Source organism: Somniosus microcephalus, chromosome 28 (assembly GCF_052327205.1).
Source record: "Somniosus microcephalus isolate GS21.2 chromosome 28, FLI_Smic_1.0, whole genome shotgun sequence".
In the NCBI taxonomy this organism is placed as follows: domain Eukaryota; kingdom Metazoa; phylum Chordata; class Chondrichthyes; order Squaliformes; family Somniosidae; genus Somniosus; species Somniosus microcephalus.
The window spans coordinates 24,394,099-24,409,755 of record NC_141014.1 but is presented as its reverse complement, the minus strand read 5'-3'; the positions used below and the strand labels follow the sequence as shown (position 1 = coordinate 24,409,755).

General features: G+C 43.3%; 2 protein-coding genes across 6 annotated transcripts in view; both read right to left on the bottom strand.

The window, feature by feature from the left end:
- cimip4 (ciliary microtubule inner protein 4) overlaps positions 1-2,673 on the bottom strand; it is a 29,259-nt gene extending 26,586 nt beyond the window's left edge. Inside the window, exons 1-3 of one of the 4 annotated variants that reach the window (XM_085969616.1) lie at positions 1,961-2,673; positions 1,834-1,860; positions 342-443 (exon numbers count right to left, since the gene is read on the bottom strand). In XM_085969616.1, coding sequence (XP_085825742.1) covers positions 342-443; positions 1,834-1,860; positions 1,961-1,988 — 157 coding nt within the window. In that variant the 5' untranslated portion in view covers positions 1,989-2,673. The remainder of the gene's footprint in view (positions 1-341; positions 444-1,833; positions 1,861-1,960) is intronic. The other 3 variants (XM_085969615.1, XM_085969613.1, XM_085969614.1) reach the window with 3 other exon arrangements.
- A 5,694-nt stretch (positions 2,674-8,367) lies between these two features.
- The window catches only part of LOC147099447 (SUMO-conjugating enzyme UBC9), a 42,699-nt gene continuing 35,409 nt past the window's right edge, over positions 8,368-15,657 (bottom strand). For both annotated transcript variants that reach the window (XM_085969617.1, XM_085969618.1), the window contains one exon: positions 8,368-14,712. In XM_085969617.1, the coding sequence (XP_085825743.1) occupies positions 14,649-14,712 (64 nt within the window). In that variant the 3' untranslated portion in view covers positions 8,368-14,648. The remainder of the gene's footprint in view (positions 14,713-15,657) is intronic.

Here is a 15,657-nt window from a genome sequence, read left to right as displayed (position 1 = left end):
TGAGCGTGTGAGTGAGTGAGAGCGGGCATGTGTGCGTGAGAGTGGGCATGTGAGAGCAAGGTGTATGCGTGAGAGCAGGGTGTATGCGTGAGAGCGGGCACGTGAGAGCAGGGTGTATGCGTGAGTGGGCGTGTGTGTGCAGGCAAGTGTGCGTGTGTATTGGAAGGAAAAATCCAGGATGAAAAACATTAATACACTCCATGATGCGGCACAATGATGCCATTCAACAATCCAACATGTGATGCTACACGCCTTCAGTTTACAAGGAAAATACCGTTAGTAGCGCAGCAGCCAGCTTACAAATCCAGCTGCAAATCATTACGGTTTATGTAGTTCTTTACCTTCGTAGAAACCTCTGCTATCCAACGTCGTGCCAAAGAGGGATCGCCCAGGGAACCTCTGACCCCTTTCAATCATTGAGTTTTCGGTTTTGCTCAGATTTTCTGGAAAAGAACCACCCTTTTTTTTTTGACAGAAAAACTCTTCTAAAAGTTAATAACTGTAGCGAGAAAAATACTTGAAATAAAAGGACTAGCCTTCATGTGCGCTTATCTTTAATAACTGCCTCCCATTGAAGAGTAATTCTTAAATGAAGGGCTCCTCCACACAGTCCAGAAGACTGCCATTTCAATTAGTGCATATTCAGGCAAACCTTCACAAGGAATACCCAATATCTATCAGATGCCATATTTTCCCCATATATTGATGTCTTATCTTTTTCTTATTCATTCACGGGATGTGGGCATCGCTGGCAGGGCCAGCTTTTATTGCCCATCTCTAGTTGGCCTCGAGAAGGTGGTGGTGAGCCGCCTTCTTGAACCGCTGCAGTCCGTGTGGTGAAGGTACTCCCACGGTGCTGTTACGGAGAAAGTTCCAGGATTTTGACCCAGCGACGATGAAGGATCGGTGATATATTTCCAAGTCAGGATGGTGCGTGACTTGGAGGGGAACTTGGAGGTGGTGGTGCTCCCACGTGCCTGCTGCCCTTGTCCTTCTAGGTGGTTTTGGGAGGTGCTGTCGAAGAAGCCTTGGCGAGTTGCTGCAGTGCATCTTGTAGATGGTACACACTGCAGACAGATCGCAATAAAGTTTCCCACCTTTTGCAACAGCTAGATTTAATTAAGAGGGAGCACCATAGGATTTGTAAGAACATAAGAAATAGGAACAGGACTAGGCCCCTCGAGCCTGCTCCGCCATTCAATAAGACCATGGCTGAACTATTGTGTTCTTTCTCCTTTTTATCTGGAGTGGGTGGGGGAGGGCAGGGTTATTTACCTTCACCGGAGGGTCCTTTCAGATTTCTCCTTCTCCTGTTTGCCAAGATAAGGAGACTTCACAATGTGATGTTGTGATAGGCCAATGTCTGTTGGATTTGGTCTACAGGGAGATATCTCAGTAGGTAAAATGCAGGTGGCGTAGGCATCTCCATATTGAATTTCCTTTGCAGTTTCCCTTTCTATCACCACCTCCCCCTCCCCACCTTTTCCCAGCCTTAGAGTTGGGTTCTGATGAAACATGCCTCTTTTTTCTTTACAGATGGGGAGTGGCCCCTGTGTATTTCCAGCAATTTCCGTTTCTATTTCGAATGTCTTGTCATTTACATTTATTGCACATCCTCTCTCATCCATTCTCTTCCAGAACTTCAAACTGCAATGTTTCGCCTCCCCCCACCTCTCCCCCTTTCCTTTTACCATCTTAACAGTGCTTTTACCGAGTGGAGTTTCATCTGCGGATTTCAGGTGTACCTGAAACCCCGATTGTAAAGCCTGCAGGTTTAAGTAAAAGGCCCATCAAGGAGCTCCAAGCAAGAGAGAGAAATAACATTAAAATTACCTGCCAATTTGGTAATTTCAGAAACTGCTAAAAAGAAAACATAAAAGAAACAATATTTAATTTTTGCATGTTTTAAGATTTTAAGCGTTTTGCATTTTTAGGATTTCAGAGCTGGGAAATGACCAACCTTGCAATTGAGGACACTCGGGGTCCATTGTAACTCCGGTCAAAACAGAGCTGCGGCTCCGGCACAGTTAAGGTGGGTTTGTCCTGTTGCCAATCAGGACTTTCGTTACATGCGCTCCACCAACCGGCGGAGAGTTAGCCAGTCACGTGACGTAGAAAGTATCCTCAGTTACCAAGGGAACACAGCTAAACATTCGATGAAAGTTCCATCCTGGTGGTGTTGCACTAACACCACAAGGCGTTAAAGGGGCCGTCCATCTTAGGGACTACACCAACAATAGTTACTATTAACGCTGTCAATTCACAAAAAGGGTAACGGTTGTGAAATGTAACCTCTCCCTCCAGCACTTTTAGACTCTGCTTTCGTGTGGTAGTAGCAAAGCAAAAAATGTCAGTATGCAAGTCAGATATCCAGGCCAAAGCTTGCGGTGTAACAGAGTGGATATCTTGCAGGCTGCCTGTGAATTTCCTCTGAGGGCAGTGCTCTGTGCTCCAGGGTCTGATTAGGACCTCCACAGTCACATGATGGGGCTGCTTTCATCTTCCATCTATAGAGAAGGTGGCAGCATCTACCATGAGCGCTTCTGAGGCAGTTGATGGTTGTCCACTGTTGCAAGGTTTAATCCTTCAGGTTGTACTGTGGGGCTCTCTAAGGAATCCATTCCGTATGTCGCAGTTCACAGAAATCTCACAGTGCAGATAGAGGCCATTTCGGCCCATCGAGCCTGCACCGACGCATATCCCACCCGATCCCCGTAACCCCTACACCAACACATATCCCACCCTATCCCCGTAACCCCACGTATTTAATCCCCCTAACACTAAGGGTCAATTTTATCATAGCCAATCAACCTAACCCGCACATCTTTGGGCATTGCGCCATCGGTCATCAAGGTTGAGAGGAGATCGCGGAAGGGCTTCGGCGACGGTCCAAAATGGCCTTCTACATTTGAGACGGGTTGGTGGTAGGTTGTTCAAGTCGGCCCGGATTGGCATATCTTTGCTGGTGTTGGCCTGGCTCGGCATGTCTTTACTGGTGTAACGATTGTATTCTCTGGAGACTGCATATTCAGGGTGTAGGTGTGGTGGTGCGGTTTACAAGCACGGGCAGCCAAGGTGCTGGGTGTCGATAAAAGCGTACTGGTGATAATTCTCATAGTAGAATTCAGCTGGACATCAATGGATTTGACATGCGGACTTGATAGCCGTGCCGGAAAGCAGTACTCCACTGTAGAGTACACCAGGGCGAGTGCTGCCGTACGGAGGGTTTGAGCATCTGCTCCCCATGTGGATCCGGCGAGTTTCTGGATCAAGTTGACCCTACTCTTTAGTTTCTGGAGATGCTGTCTATACCACAGGGTGTGATCGAGCGTGACTCCTAAATAGAGTTAGAAGGTTGTGGGTTCAAGTCCCACCCCAGAGATTTGAGCACAAAAATCTGGGCTAACTGGGCGAGCAGTGCTGAGGGAGTGCTGCACTGTCACCGTCTTTCGGATGAGATGTTAAACCAAGCTCTCTTGGGTGGATGTAAAAGATCCCATTACATGATTTCAAAGAAGAGCAGGGGAGTTATTCCCGGTGTCCTGGTCAATATTTATCTCTCAATCAGCATCACAAAGAAATTATTTGGTCATTGTTGTTTGCGGGAGCTTGCTGTGCGCAAATTAGCCATTGCGTTTCCTACATTACAACAGTAACTACACTGCAAAGTACTTCATTGGCTGTGAAGTGCTTTGGGACGTCCTAAGGTCATGAAAGGCGCTATAGAAATGCAAGTCTTTTAATAATCTTCCCAATCTATTCCTTTTGGAATACTCCTACTAGAGCAATGGAGAGGAGAGCTCCACAAATGAAACTGACCAGGTCCATACAGTGACCGTCTATACTGCAGACTGAACACTGTCGCACTGGCATGGCATCTGGTCAAAGCGATGAAATAACATTTTACAATGCGTTAGCGTAAACTATGCCATTCGTTTTCAATGCTAAAGTAAATGAGCAAAGATTAATACAGGCTTCATAGATTTACACAGAATTTACAGCACAGAAACAGGCCATTCAGTCCAACTGGTCTATGCTCCACCTACGCCTCCTCCCACCCCTCTTCATTTCACCCTATCAGCAGAATTTTCTATTCCTTTCGTTCTCGGGTATTTATCTAGCTTCCCCTTAAATGCATCTATGCTATTCGCCTCAACGACTCCTGGTGGTAGAGAGTTCTACATTCTAATCACTCTTTCGGTAAAGATGTTTATCCCGAGTTCCCTATTGGGGACTATCGATGTCAAATATAGAAGACAAAATACTAATGCAGAGGTGCAGTTGGGTGCATTTCAGTTGAGAGGAGGCAGGAAAAAGACAGATACAGTGACAGGTTCTGCTCACGAATCACTGAAAGTTAACATGCAGGTACAGCAAGCAATTAGGAAAGCAAATGGTATGTTGCCTTTATTACAAAAGGATTTGCGTACAAGAGTAAAGACGTCTTACTGCAACTATACAGGGCCCTGGTTAGACGACACCTGGAGTATTGTGTACAGTTTTGGTCTCCTTATCTTGCCAGAGAGGGAGTGCAACAAAGGTTCACCAAACTGATTCCTGGGATGGGGGGGGATTGTCGTATGAGAAGAGATTGAATAGACTAGGCCTATATTCTCTAGAGCTTAGAAGAATGAGAGGTGATCTCATTGAAACATACAAAATTCTTACATGGTAGATGCAGGGAGGATGTTTCCTCTGACTGGCGAGTCTAGAACCAGGGGTCACAGACTCAGGATATGGGGTCGGCCATTTAGGACTGAGATGAGGAGAAATTTCTTCACTCAGAGGGTGGTGAATCTTTGGAATTCTCTACCCCAGAGGGCTGTGGAGGCTCAGTCGTTGAGTATATTCAAGACAGAGAGCGATAGATTTTTGGATATTAAGGGATTTGGGGATAGTGCAGGAAAGTGGAGTTGAGGTGGAAGATCAGCCATGATCCTATTGAATGGCGGAGCAGGCTCGAGGGACCAAATGGCCGACTGCTGCTCCCATTTCTTATGTTCAGTCCCAACTTTCTTTCAACATCGTACAATGTGGTATTCAGCTTATCCATCTCAGAAAAATGAACGGTCAAGTGCACCGTACCAAGGCTGCAACCCAGTCTAGAGGCTGCTGCTCAAATGACTAAACTACCCCATTGAATTAATAGCGGAACTCAATTTAGGCTCTTAAATAAAAATAACAATCCACAAAATAATACAAGTCACTGCCGACGGCATAATACTTAGCAACCGCATCGCACCTCAGGAAGGATATATTTATCTTGCAGTATAGATTAACTAGAATGATACCGGGGCTAAAAAGGTTAAATTACGAGGACAGGTTGCATAGATTAGGCTTGAATTCCCTTGAGTATAGAAGATTAAGGGCTGATCTAATTGAGGGGTTTAAGATGATGAAAGGATTGTATAGGGTAGATAGAAACTATTTCCTCTAGGAAGGAGTCCAGAAAAAAGGGGTGTAACTTTAAAATTAGACCAAGGCCATTCAGGGGTGATGTCAGAAAACCCTTCTTCATACAAAGGGTAGTGGAAATCTGGAACACTCTCCCCCAAAAAGCTGGAGGCTGAGGTCAATTGAAAATTTCAAAACAGAGATGGATAGATTTTTGTTAGGCAAGGGTATTAAGGGTCACGTACAGAAGATGGAGTTAAGATACAGATCAGCCATGATCCAATGGAATAGTGGAACAGGCTCAAAAGGACTGAATGGCCTTCTCTTGTTCCTATTATCTTAATTAGCAGGGCTTTCTTGGGAATAGGATGACAAAGATGGGTCACAAGGTCTTTCGCGCCTTTAAAAAAAAAAAAATTCTCCCCACTCAATTTTCTCCTCTCCTGAAGGCATAGATTCCTTACTGGGCAGAGAGCCTCAAGAACCATGGGGTACCTCGGTGCGGTGGTTGTTAATGGGGTACCTCGGTGCGGTGGTTGTTAGTCAGGTTAGCCTTGGGGGGGGGGGGGGCAGTGTAGCTGAATCCAGTTCACTCTCAACCGCCATTCAGCAATCTCCGTGTACCGCATGTACGTGGAGCCAGTTAGAAGCCAAAACCATGGCCAAATTTGCATTCCATTACTCAGGCTACTGTAGTGTCCTTCAGTACCAACCAGCTGACAGCAGAGTCTGGAAAGCGCATTTGGTCCAAGACCCTGCTACCCAGCTTCTTCAAATTTTCCATTTCCAATTTTAATTACTTGCCCTAGTAATTTATTCTGCAACAATCGGCATCTGTATCGCGCCTTTAAACATTGTAAAATGTCCCAAGGCACCACAGAGGTGCGAGCGGAAAATGGGACACCCAGCCAAAGGCAATATTAGGAGGGTCTTAAAGGGAGAGGGGGAGGTGGCAAGGGGGAGGAATCTCAAGAGGGTATTCCACAGCTTAAAGCTTAGGCGGCTGAAGGCATGACCCCCAATGGTAGGGCAAAGGGTGAGGGATGCACAAGACACCATAATCCGGGTAAAGGCGAGTTCAGTGAGGGCACTTATACGGCTGGAGGAAGTTAGAAAGAGTGGGGGGGGGGGGGGGGGGGGTGGTAAGGCCATGAAGGTATTTAAACAGGAGTACGAGAATTTAAATTTGAGGCACCGAGGGCAGAGTTCATGCTGAATCAGATATGGGCAGTTGAGGTTTATGGCGGGCGCGGGTTGGGAGGTCACCCAAATGGCTGCTGTTGGGCAGAATGTTTTCATCCAACTTTTATTACAAAGTTCTGCTCAACTTCCCTTCTTGCTTTTAACCTTGATCAGCTTCACTAAATGAACACCCTTGACTGCCTATATTTATAAAGCCAATGATTTACATTTATGCTAAACCTTCATAAATCACTGATAAGGCCTCAGCTAGAGTATTGTCTAATTCTGGGCACTATACTTCTGAAGGATGCCCATGCCTCCTACTGTGCTGGATGATTCTATAAGGTTGTGGGTGCAAATCTCACTCCAGGACTTGAGCATAATCTAGGCCGACATCCGAGTGCAGTAATGAGGGACCGCTATATTGTCAGAAGTGCTGCCTTTGGTTGCGACATTAAGCTGTGTTCACCTAAAATGTGGCACAAGTTATTCAAAAAGAGCAGCGAGTTGTCCTGGTCAGTATTCAACCCCTCAACCAAACGATTAGTTATGCATCTAATCTGCTGTTCGGAGACTATGCTGTGCTCGAAATGGCAACCGCATATACTTGAAAAAAAATTAATTGGCTGTGAAGCAGCAGAGTTCATGACAGACACACTTTAAACTCAAGCTCTTGCTCCAGCTTTCTGAAGGCTCTTCTCTTCCTGTGCTTTCACAACTTCCTACCCTTCTCTCCATCCTGCTCCATGTCTACTTTTTGTTCACTACTCTGGAAAGGAACAAGATAGGCCAATTCAGCCCCTCGAGCCCATTCCTCCATTCAATTAGATCATGGCTGATCTGTATCGTGACTCCAGTTAACCACCTTTGATCCATATCCCTCGATACCTTTGCCTAATAGAAATCGATCAAGCTCAGTCTCGAAAATTTCAATTGATCCAGCATCTACAGCCTTTTTGGGGTGGGGGTGGGGGGAAAAAAGAGACCTGTAGATTTCCCCTACTGTGGGGGGAAAAGAGTACTTACTGATTTCACTCCTCAAAATGGCCTAGCTCTATTTTTAAGTGTTCACTTGTTCTAGATTTCCCCACCAGAGCAAACAGCTCATCTATCTATCCTATCAAATCCCATCATCATTTTAAACACGTTACTCAGATCACCCCCCTCAACCTTCTAAACTCGGGAATACAAATCGGTCCTCATAATTCAACCTGCAAGGCACACCGGCATGGCTCTAAATGAGCGACACTATAGAAATGTCAAGCAGTTATTGTTAAAGACATTGTCTTTCACCAGGAAACAATTTGCCTGGATCAATTTTACCCATTTCTCTCATGATCCTGAAGACTTTAATTATGGGAGATTAAAGTCTCCTCCTTTACAAAGGAAACAGACCAAACTTCCATAACCTTCACTCAGAACATGACATTTCTCATAACTGGAATAAACTGCATAGCCCACCTCTGCAGTAATCACCTTCCTATGATTAGGTGAAAGGCAAAAGGCTTGGCATTAAAAAAGGAAAAGAAACCCAACATTAAAAGGCATCCTCGTGGTTTTTTCCTTGCTGGTTACAGGTCGAGGAGAACTAGCATTGCTAAGCTGCTCAAGTGTTAATACAGCGGAACCAATGAAGCGTCCTACACCATCACTCTTGGAATGCATGTAGACCATGCCATAAATCGTTAAGAAACCCATCCGTTATCACAGCAGCACTGTACCATTCTACAAAAAGGATGGAGTTGAACATGTTGATTTATCGGAGCGATTTATAAAAAAGAAAAACACTGCTTACTTTTCGCTTTTTAATTTCTTTTTCTAAACACAAAATACATTAACAAACAGCATACAAACAGAGGTATCAGTGATTGAAATGGTGCGTGTGCTGCAATGGTACATGGTGCTCAGAGGCAGCTTGAGCCTCAACAATGGAATGATTTCTTCACGTTTAAACTTTCCATTCATTAGAAATTTATTTTAAACAAGCGCGTTGTCTCGCTGTCCGAGCTGCTTTTTCAATATTACAATTTCACTTCTCGGGCAAGCAAGAGATAAGGAGAGCAAACATGGCCTTTGGAAAAGTGTGCTTGGGAAGGCAGCAGATTCTATGTCAATAATGTCTCACATTCCACCATATTGTATTAAGATTACAGAGTGATACACATTTCACACAATCAGGCTTCAAAACGAACAATGGCCTGAATAAACAAGTAACCTAGCAATGGACCAGTTAACAGTGGGTTTTGTGTCCAATTCTGACGGAGGTTGTTCACACAGCGATACAGTATACATATCAGATTAAGCTCATGTGCTGAAGCAATAAACTCCTGCCTGCTTTTTCCAGACTCCAAAACACCATTGTATACTAAAGCAAAGTTACAATCTTTTAGCTCGTACAACATTGGAGGTCCAAGGTGAGGAAATGCTGTGGGCCACCAGCTGGGTCAACTAGCATTTAATATTGAGACCTGGCACAAATCGAAAAGGTCCACCAACTGCACTTCAGTGTGTGTTATTAAAAAAAAGACATCCGTCAAGAAAAACAAAGCGAGTCAAACTTTTAAAAAGAACTTCAATTGTCCAAACAGGTGCTCAGCCAAGCATGCTCTATCAGTACTTTGTCCAGTTGAAAATAAACTACAGTACATGAGCAACGTATGCAAGTAACTGCAGCTCTCGTACTCAAAGATCGCAGAACTGTGGCAAATCAAAGCTGGTAAGTAGCGAACTGGTTCGGTCTTTCTTTTACAATCACCCCAAGTTTGGATGACGACATGGTCAGATGTTAGCGACAAACCAGTCATGCAGTTTTGAATGCAGATAAATTCAAGTTGGGGTGGCGGGGGGGGGGAAGGAGGAGGGAAGAAAGCACCCAAAACTAAACCTACATTTCTACCAAAATCTAAAAGCAATTACAAAGTTCAGACAATTGCATAAATCTACAAAATATTTAATACATGTTGAGAACTCCCTTCATATTTAACCCATAGATTTTTTATTCTTTTTTAATTTTTTTTTTTAAAAAAAGATTGGTGCTTGGTGCAATGCTCAAACACTTTGAAAAGTATGATAGAGATAGTTCAAAAAACATCACAATTCAATAAAAGACGATTTCCAATTTGAGGGATGCAAAGAAAAACAAATAATGAAAGTACTGAAGGGTTAGGGAATGCAAGGGCACTTTACTGTCTGAATTAAAATGTTATGTTGGCTTCTCCCAAAATCATAGCGACTTGAGCAGCACAAAGATTTTAACCGCGGGTTTTCAGAGATCGAGTCGGTCGTGCAATAACCACAGTTTCAAGGTCTTCCAGCTTTACAACATGGTGAGCAAGGTGACACACTTAGTTAGACACAGAAACGCCACAGTCCCAACCGCACGAGGCCATGCAATAGGCAACCATTTACAACCATCAATATTATTTTTTTGTGTTTTTCTTTCTTTTCCCAGGGTGGGGAGGAGGAGGGGGGGGTAGGGTTGGGGAGGGGGACATTAAAATTAGCATGTATTCTAAAGACATGCCAATTTCATACTCAAAATCCAATGGACTATGAAAAAAAGATATAAAAGTATTGTACAAGTTTACAGCACCACCCTGGAATACCGGCATTGTTTTTTAAAAATTTTGTCACTTTATCCATCAAAAAATATAAACAAGGAAATGGATGCACCAGTATTCCGAGGGTGTTTTCTTTTTTTTTTATTACTACTTTAGCAAGTGCCTGTTCTGGGTCAATTGGAATGGACGCACAATTAAGGAGGTTCACTGTGAGTTAGATTTTATCGATACAGGGGAGAGAGAAAGTGAGCCCTTGGTGATCAGCCTTCATTTTCCCCCCAAAACTTTTTAAAGTTTTGCCATAATTTTCAACTGCAATATTACATCAGGTAAGCTATTTACGTCAATTTCCAATTGGAAAAGATATTCCATAAATATTTGTGGGTTTTTTATTTTATTTAAAAAAGCATATATTCCCTTTTCTTCAACGGAATCAGCATTTTCAAATTTTAAACTACAAAGTCTCACTTCTCAACACTGTACACATGAATGCGAACACTGTGCCAAATAATTATACATCTGGCCAGGAACAAACTGGGAGAGAACACATCCTTAACTCATGATTCCACAGGTTCCCGAGGAAACCACCGTTTGAAACTGGACTGCAGAAAGAGGTCGGTTGCAAGTTGAAATCTAAAAGGAGATGGTAGAACCTTCTTGGTGAACTTTACAGTTTACGTACATACTACTTGTTGCTCAGCACTGTACACGTACAATGAACATACAAGAAACGCTTACACAAAGGATATAACACTGGCGACTGACAGAATTTCTTCAAGTGTGAAATGCCCATCAGGCATGGCCAAGTCAAAGTCTTTCTTCGTGACCGAAAAAGTGACATTTCTCCTATGCTTGCCACCGAGTCTCAAGGACACCTTAGGAATTCAGCCACGCTGCTGCTGCTGTTGTGGTCCAATTCATGTTTAACACTCAAATGTGAAAGGCAATACTTAAGAATTTAAACAAGATGTCACACAAGACAGATTTTGCATTTTATCACTACTCATTTATGTAGTCCCATTTCTCTTTCACACGACCAAAATGGCAGTACCAACAAAATCAGCAACCAATGCCTTCCATGGAATGTATATAAAAGGATAGAGGAGCTGCTGCGGGATATGATTTAGGAGCAGATAACTTGAAAGCAACCGTCATAGCCAAGATTGGGATTTAGATCGTATCCTATGGCCCAGTGTGTTTCTACTTATACCACATTGGGGAAATTAAAACTGAAAGTAAAATATAAATTTCAGGAGGTCCACTATATTAATACGCAGATTGAGGACCTTGTTCCGACGTCACCAAAAACCACCTCCCGCATAGTTCTTTCTGCTCAGAGTGAGGCGTGCAACAGGCTTATTTCACCCAAAGACCCCGAACAATTCACTCGAGGCATGCAGAGACAGCCTCGCCACCTTGCTAACATTGTGAAACATGAGGCATTGAAACAAAAACTAAATCCCTGGGCATGGAGCAGGACAACAGCAGCCTAGAGCAAGTCTGAACCCAATTCAGATTTTAAAAAGATAGTGGTAAGAGAACTGCAAGGGGGGGGGGGGGGGGGGGGGGGGGGGTGGAGAGAGAAAGAAAGAGCGCACGCGAGAGCGGGAGAAAACAAATTATGTATCGCTAAAGGTGGGGTGGAAGAATAGTGAAAGATAATTCTGTACATTTTCAAGTAAGTGTGTAATAAACTGATGTAAAATAGAAGCAGAGAATTTGAAAGGAGGGAATTTTTGGTTTCTGGCATTTAGTAAAAATGTTGAGAGGTTTTATGGAATATCTACAGCTAAGGTACAAACTTAATCCAAGTGCTAATCAGCAGGAAGTGTCAGATGTAGAACAGGATGTTTTATCACTAGGATTTCAGCAAAAAAAGTGGATTTTGCCTTACATTGTATACAAATCCTTATCAAAACTGGAGACTATTTTTCCAGAGGGGCAGACCATGCAGCAGAGCTCAACTAGAGACAGGCAATAAATGCCGGCCTTGCCAGCAACGCCTGTGCCCAGAGAATTAATAATTTTTTTTTTTTTTTTATATTGACCTGCAGAAAATGTGACCGAGCAAAGCAGATCAAGAAGCCTCAAATTTAAAATGCAAGCCAAGGAGAGCTATTTTATTAATAGTGGGTCGCCCAGTCCGAGCCCAGCGCAGATAGTGATCTGAATGGCACTGGAGGGTTCTATAGCATGTTGCGCATCAAAGCCAGAAGTCAGGGAGCACAAAGCTAAGGTGGAAATCAGGGGCCATTTAAAGTGCATTGGGCACTCACTATCGCCACAGATCCGGCTCTCTGTACTTTGAATGCATGGCAACTTCACCAAAAGGTACACTTTGGAAACAATAACTTGCCAGAGAATGAGAACCTCAAGCAGGTGCGTTTGTGGTAACTTGCGGAACAATCTTTTCAGCAGCAATATACTACTTGCCACGTGGTCTATAGTACAGAAGTTTAGGCTTTTTGCCAGTTCAATCATAAGCAGCCAACATCTACAACATTACTGACAGGAGCTGTACCCGCTGCTCTTAAAACAGCCTCACATGGTGTGCATCAGATCCATTATATACCATACCACCGATGTAAAGGTTGCATTTCCAAAATGTGACATTGTTGACATCCCAACACGCAAATCAAGTTGGATTTCTGAAGCCTCAGTAGTAAAAACGGCCACAACATTTTATTACCAGAATGATGTCTGCCCTGATTGAATCTCATGAATTACAGGCATTTCCATAATTATATCAAACTGTCCAACAGGTTTTCGACTCAAGCCTGAAGGACACTAAATGGTACAAGCTCTCCAACTGTTTAGAAAATCAGAACAGTCCAACAAGAGATCCTATTGTCAAGGTGACCCAGTTCTAGCAACAGGTTCAGATTTTACATTGCTCCTGAAAGAAAAAGAGGACTATTAACATACTTCACTGTGTTCATTCTTCCAGCTCCCTCCCAAAAAAAGCAATTTTTTCCTGCTTTGTTCTGATAAAGCAACTGGTCTCCAGAAAAGGAGACCAACAATGCTGCAACATCTGCACCAAAATAAGACTGCTCAGTTCCGAAAGGAAAGCCAATGGAAGGAAGAGGATCTGTCGCCACCTAATGCATCAAGCATGTAAAACCCAAACCTGGTTCACTCCCAAAACAGGTGAAAGGGATCAAGAGAATAGCCGTACCCAATTAAACTGCAACCAGATACAAAAGAACACCTACTGCGCTATTCCCAGGGGCACGTAAAGTTGTGACTGTTTAAAACAATTACTGTAGTGCCAAATTCTCTCTCCAAAAGCACCAATTGTGAAATCCAAGAAAATGCAGGTTCAGAAGTAGAATCACTGCTTGCAGGTGATATACAAAAACAATCTCAATTCCAATCGGACACATGCACTTTTCTTTATGGTTAGGCTGTTTTTAAGCCAGCTTTACACTTTATTTAAACCACCTTTTTTTGCAAAACCAATAACCCTGCACAAAGATGTCACAAGCTATCTTCATCCCACTTACAAGATCATGTCCAGATTTATTTTTATTTTTTTTTTAAAAATTGCGGTTCAAACTTTTGAGAGCGAGAAAATAAAGGACAGCTTAACTTTACTCTAAACTGCTGTAACACAGGGGAGGAGGGAGGAGGTCTGGAGCGAAACAAAGCGAGAGCAGGCGACAAGAGTACACACATGCCGGGAGCTGCGATCAGACAAGTCACGTGTACCAATGCCACCACATTTAAAAAGGCGTCACCAAATTAAAAAAAAAGTTAAAAGCAAATGCGCCACACTGCGGGCTGAGAGCATCCACTCCGCTTCTTTGAATGAGAACCGGGAACATACAGGGCAACATCCCACAATATGTTGTATACAAGTACTGGCGGAGGGGGTGGGGGGGCAGAATGGGTGGATAGAAAGAACATTTTATTAACTCTTTTTTTTAAAAAATACACCATTTATTACAGGACTTCAAAGTCTCTTTTAAAGGGCCACTGTGGATTCAAGAAAGCCTTGGCGTTAAGAGCAAATGTAGATCATGGTATGGAAATGCGTTTGTAACTGTTCTCACTATCTTCTTATAAAATCTTGCTCCCGATGAATGGTCCTGGAGACTTGACAACTATGCCAGGACGCTTAGAGATAGGCCTGAAAACCACTCACAGTGGAGGAGAGAAAAAAGAAAAGAAAAATCCAACCGCATTTTGCCAGTCAGCCAGCGTTAAATAGGAGCCCCAAAATTCTGGCTACACTGAAGGCCAATTGAACACTAGGGCAATTAAAAAAAAATTTTTTTTTTTTTTTTTTTTTACTACAGCCGTCACAGAAACACAGCAAGTTTCGTGCCGAGATGATTTGCCTCACTTTTTTTTTTTTGTCGTGAACTAGAACTGTCCGAGAAACGGTGCAATTTATTTTCCCCAAAGACTGCCAATTGCTTGTAACAGGAACTTGCTAAAATGTGAAAAGCGTGCCTTCTTTTCTCAGTCGACAGTCAGAAATCCACATCCTTTTGTCGCTTGTTTTTTTTATGTTGGAGCGAATTTCTTGGCTTGTGCTCGCACTCGCTTTTCATACTCTACTCTGTTCTGGCTGTGAATGGAAAACACAAAACAAGGAGTTACATATTTGAGAGAGAGAGAACAGAAATCTTTGAATGCTTTTTCATCCCAAAAGCATAATTAGTTTATTATCCTGGATCTATTAGATAACAAACCGCCGAGAGAGCGCGCGAGCGTGCGTTCGGTCGAGGACACACTAATAAAGAAGCTTCCTCCATTATTTCCAGCCCCAAGGTGGCAGGCAGCTACCTTTCAGGTGGACAATGCCTCCTTTCGTCAACAACCAGGAAGTGCACAGTTCTTAGCAAACTCCAAGAGCTGCATCATGAGGAATATTCCCACTCCCCCAATCGCACCAACTTTCCAAATAATCTGTGGGTAAGAATGCATTAGAGGCCTATCCCACAGGACTGAAACTGCTCAAGCGAATTCATAACACAGGAGTGAGGAGACTCGCATCCCAGACTAAACTGGATTTCAACCTAGAAAAGAGTGTGCCCCCACCCCCCCCCCCCACCAAATCAACTGTACCAATTCACTTAATAAAAAGGACAGCGGGACACAAAATTTATCTTTCATTCACGTACCAAGTGACCTGCTGCCCATTTGTCAGTTTTAAAATACAGTATATATTAATCCAAATTCGCTCCCCTTCAAATACACTCTGCAACTTGTGTTTCCAGGCAGCTAACAGATTGTATGATTTATGTCTGCATCTCCTCTTGGTCAGAACTTGAACAGTTCAGTGTCAGCCCAGATGATTATATTACATCTCCCCAGTCTAATCGGTAGCTAGTGTGTTTCTAGCCAAGACAAATACAAGCAAAGCACCAAATGTTTTGTTAATATAACAGAGATGCTAAAGATCGCCTAACCATATATCATTTCAAAACAGAAGCTGGCTGGAGCACATAACCAAGTAAGGGGATTCAAGGTGAAGCGCCAAGAGGATGCTGGCAGCTTGGTCCCATGTTCA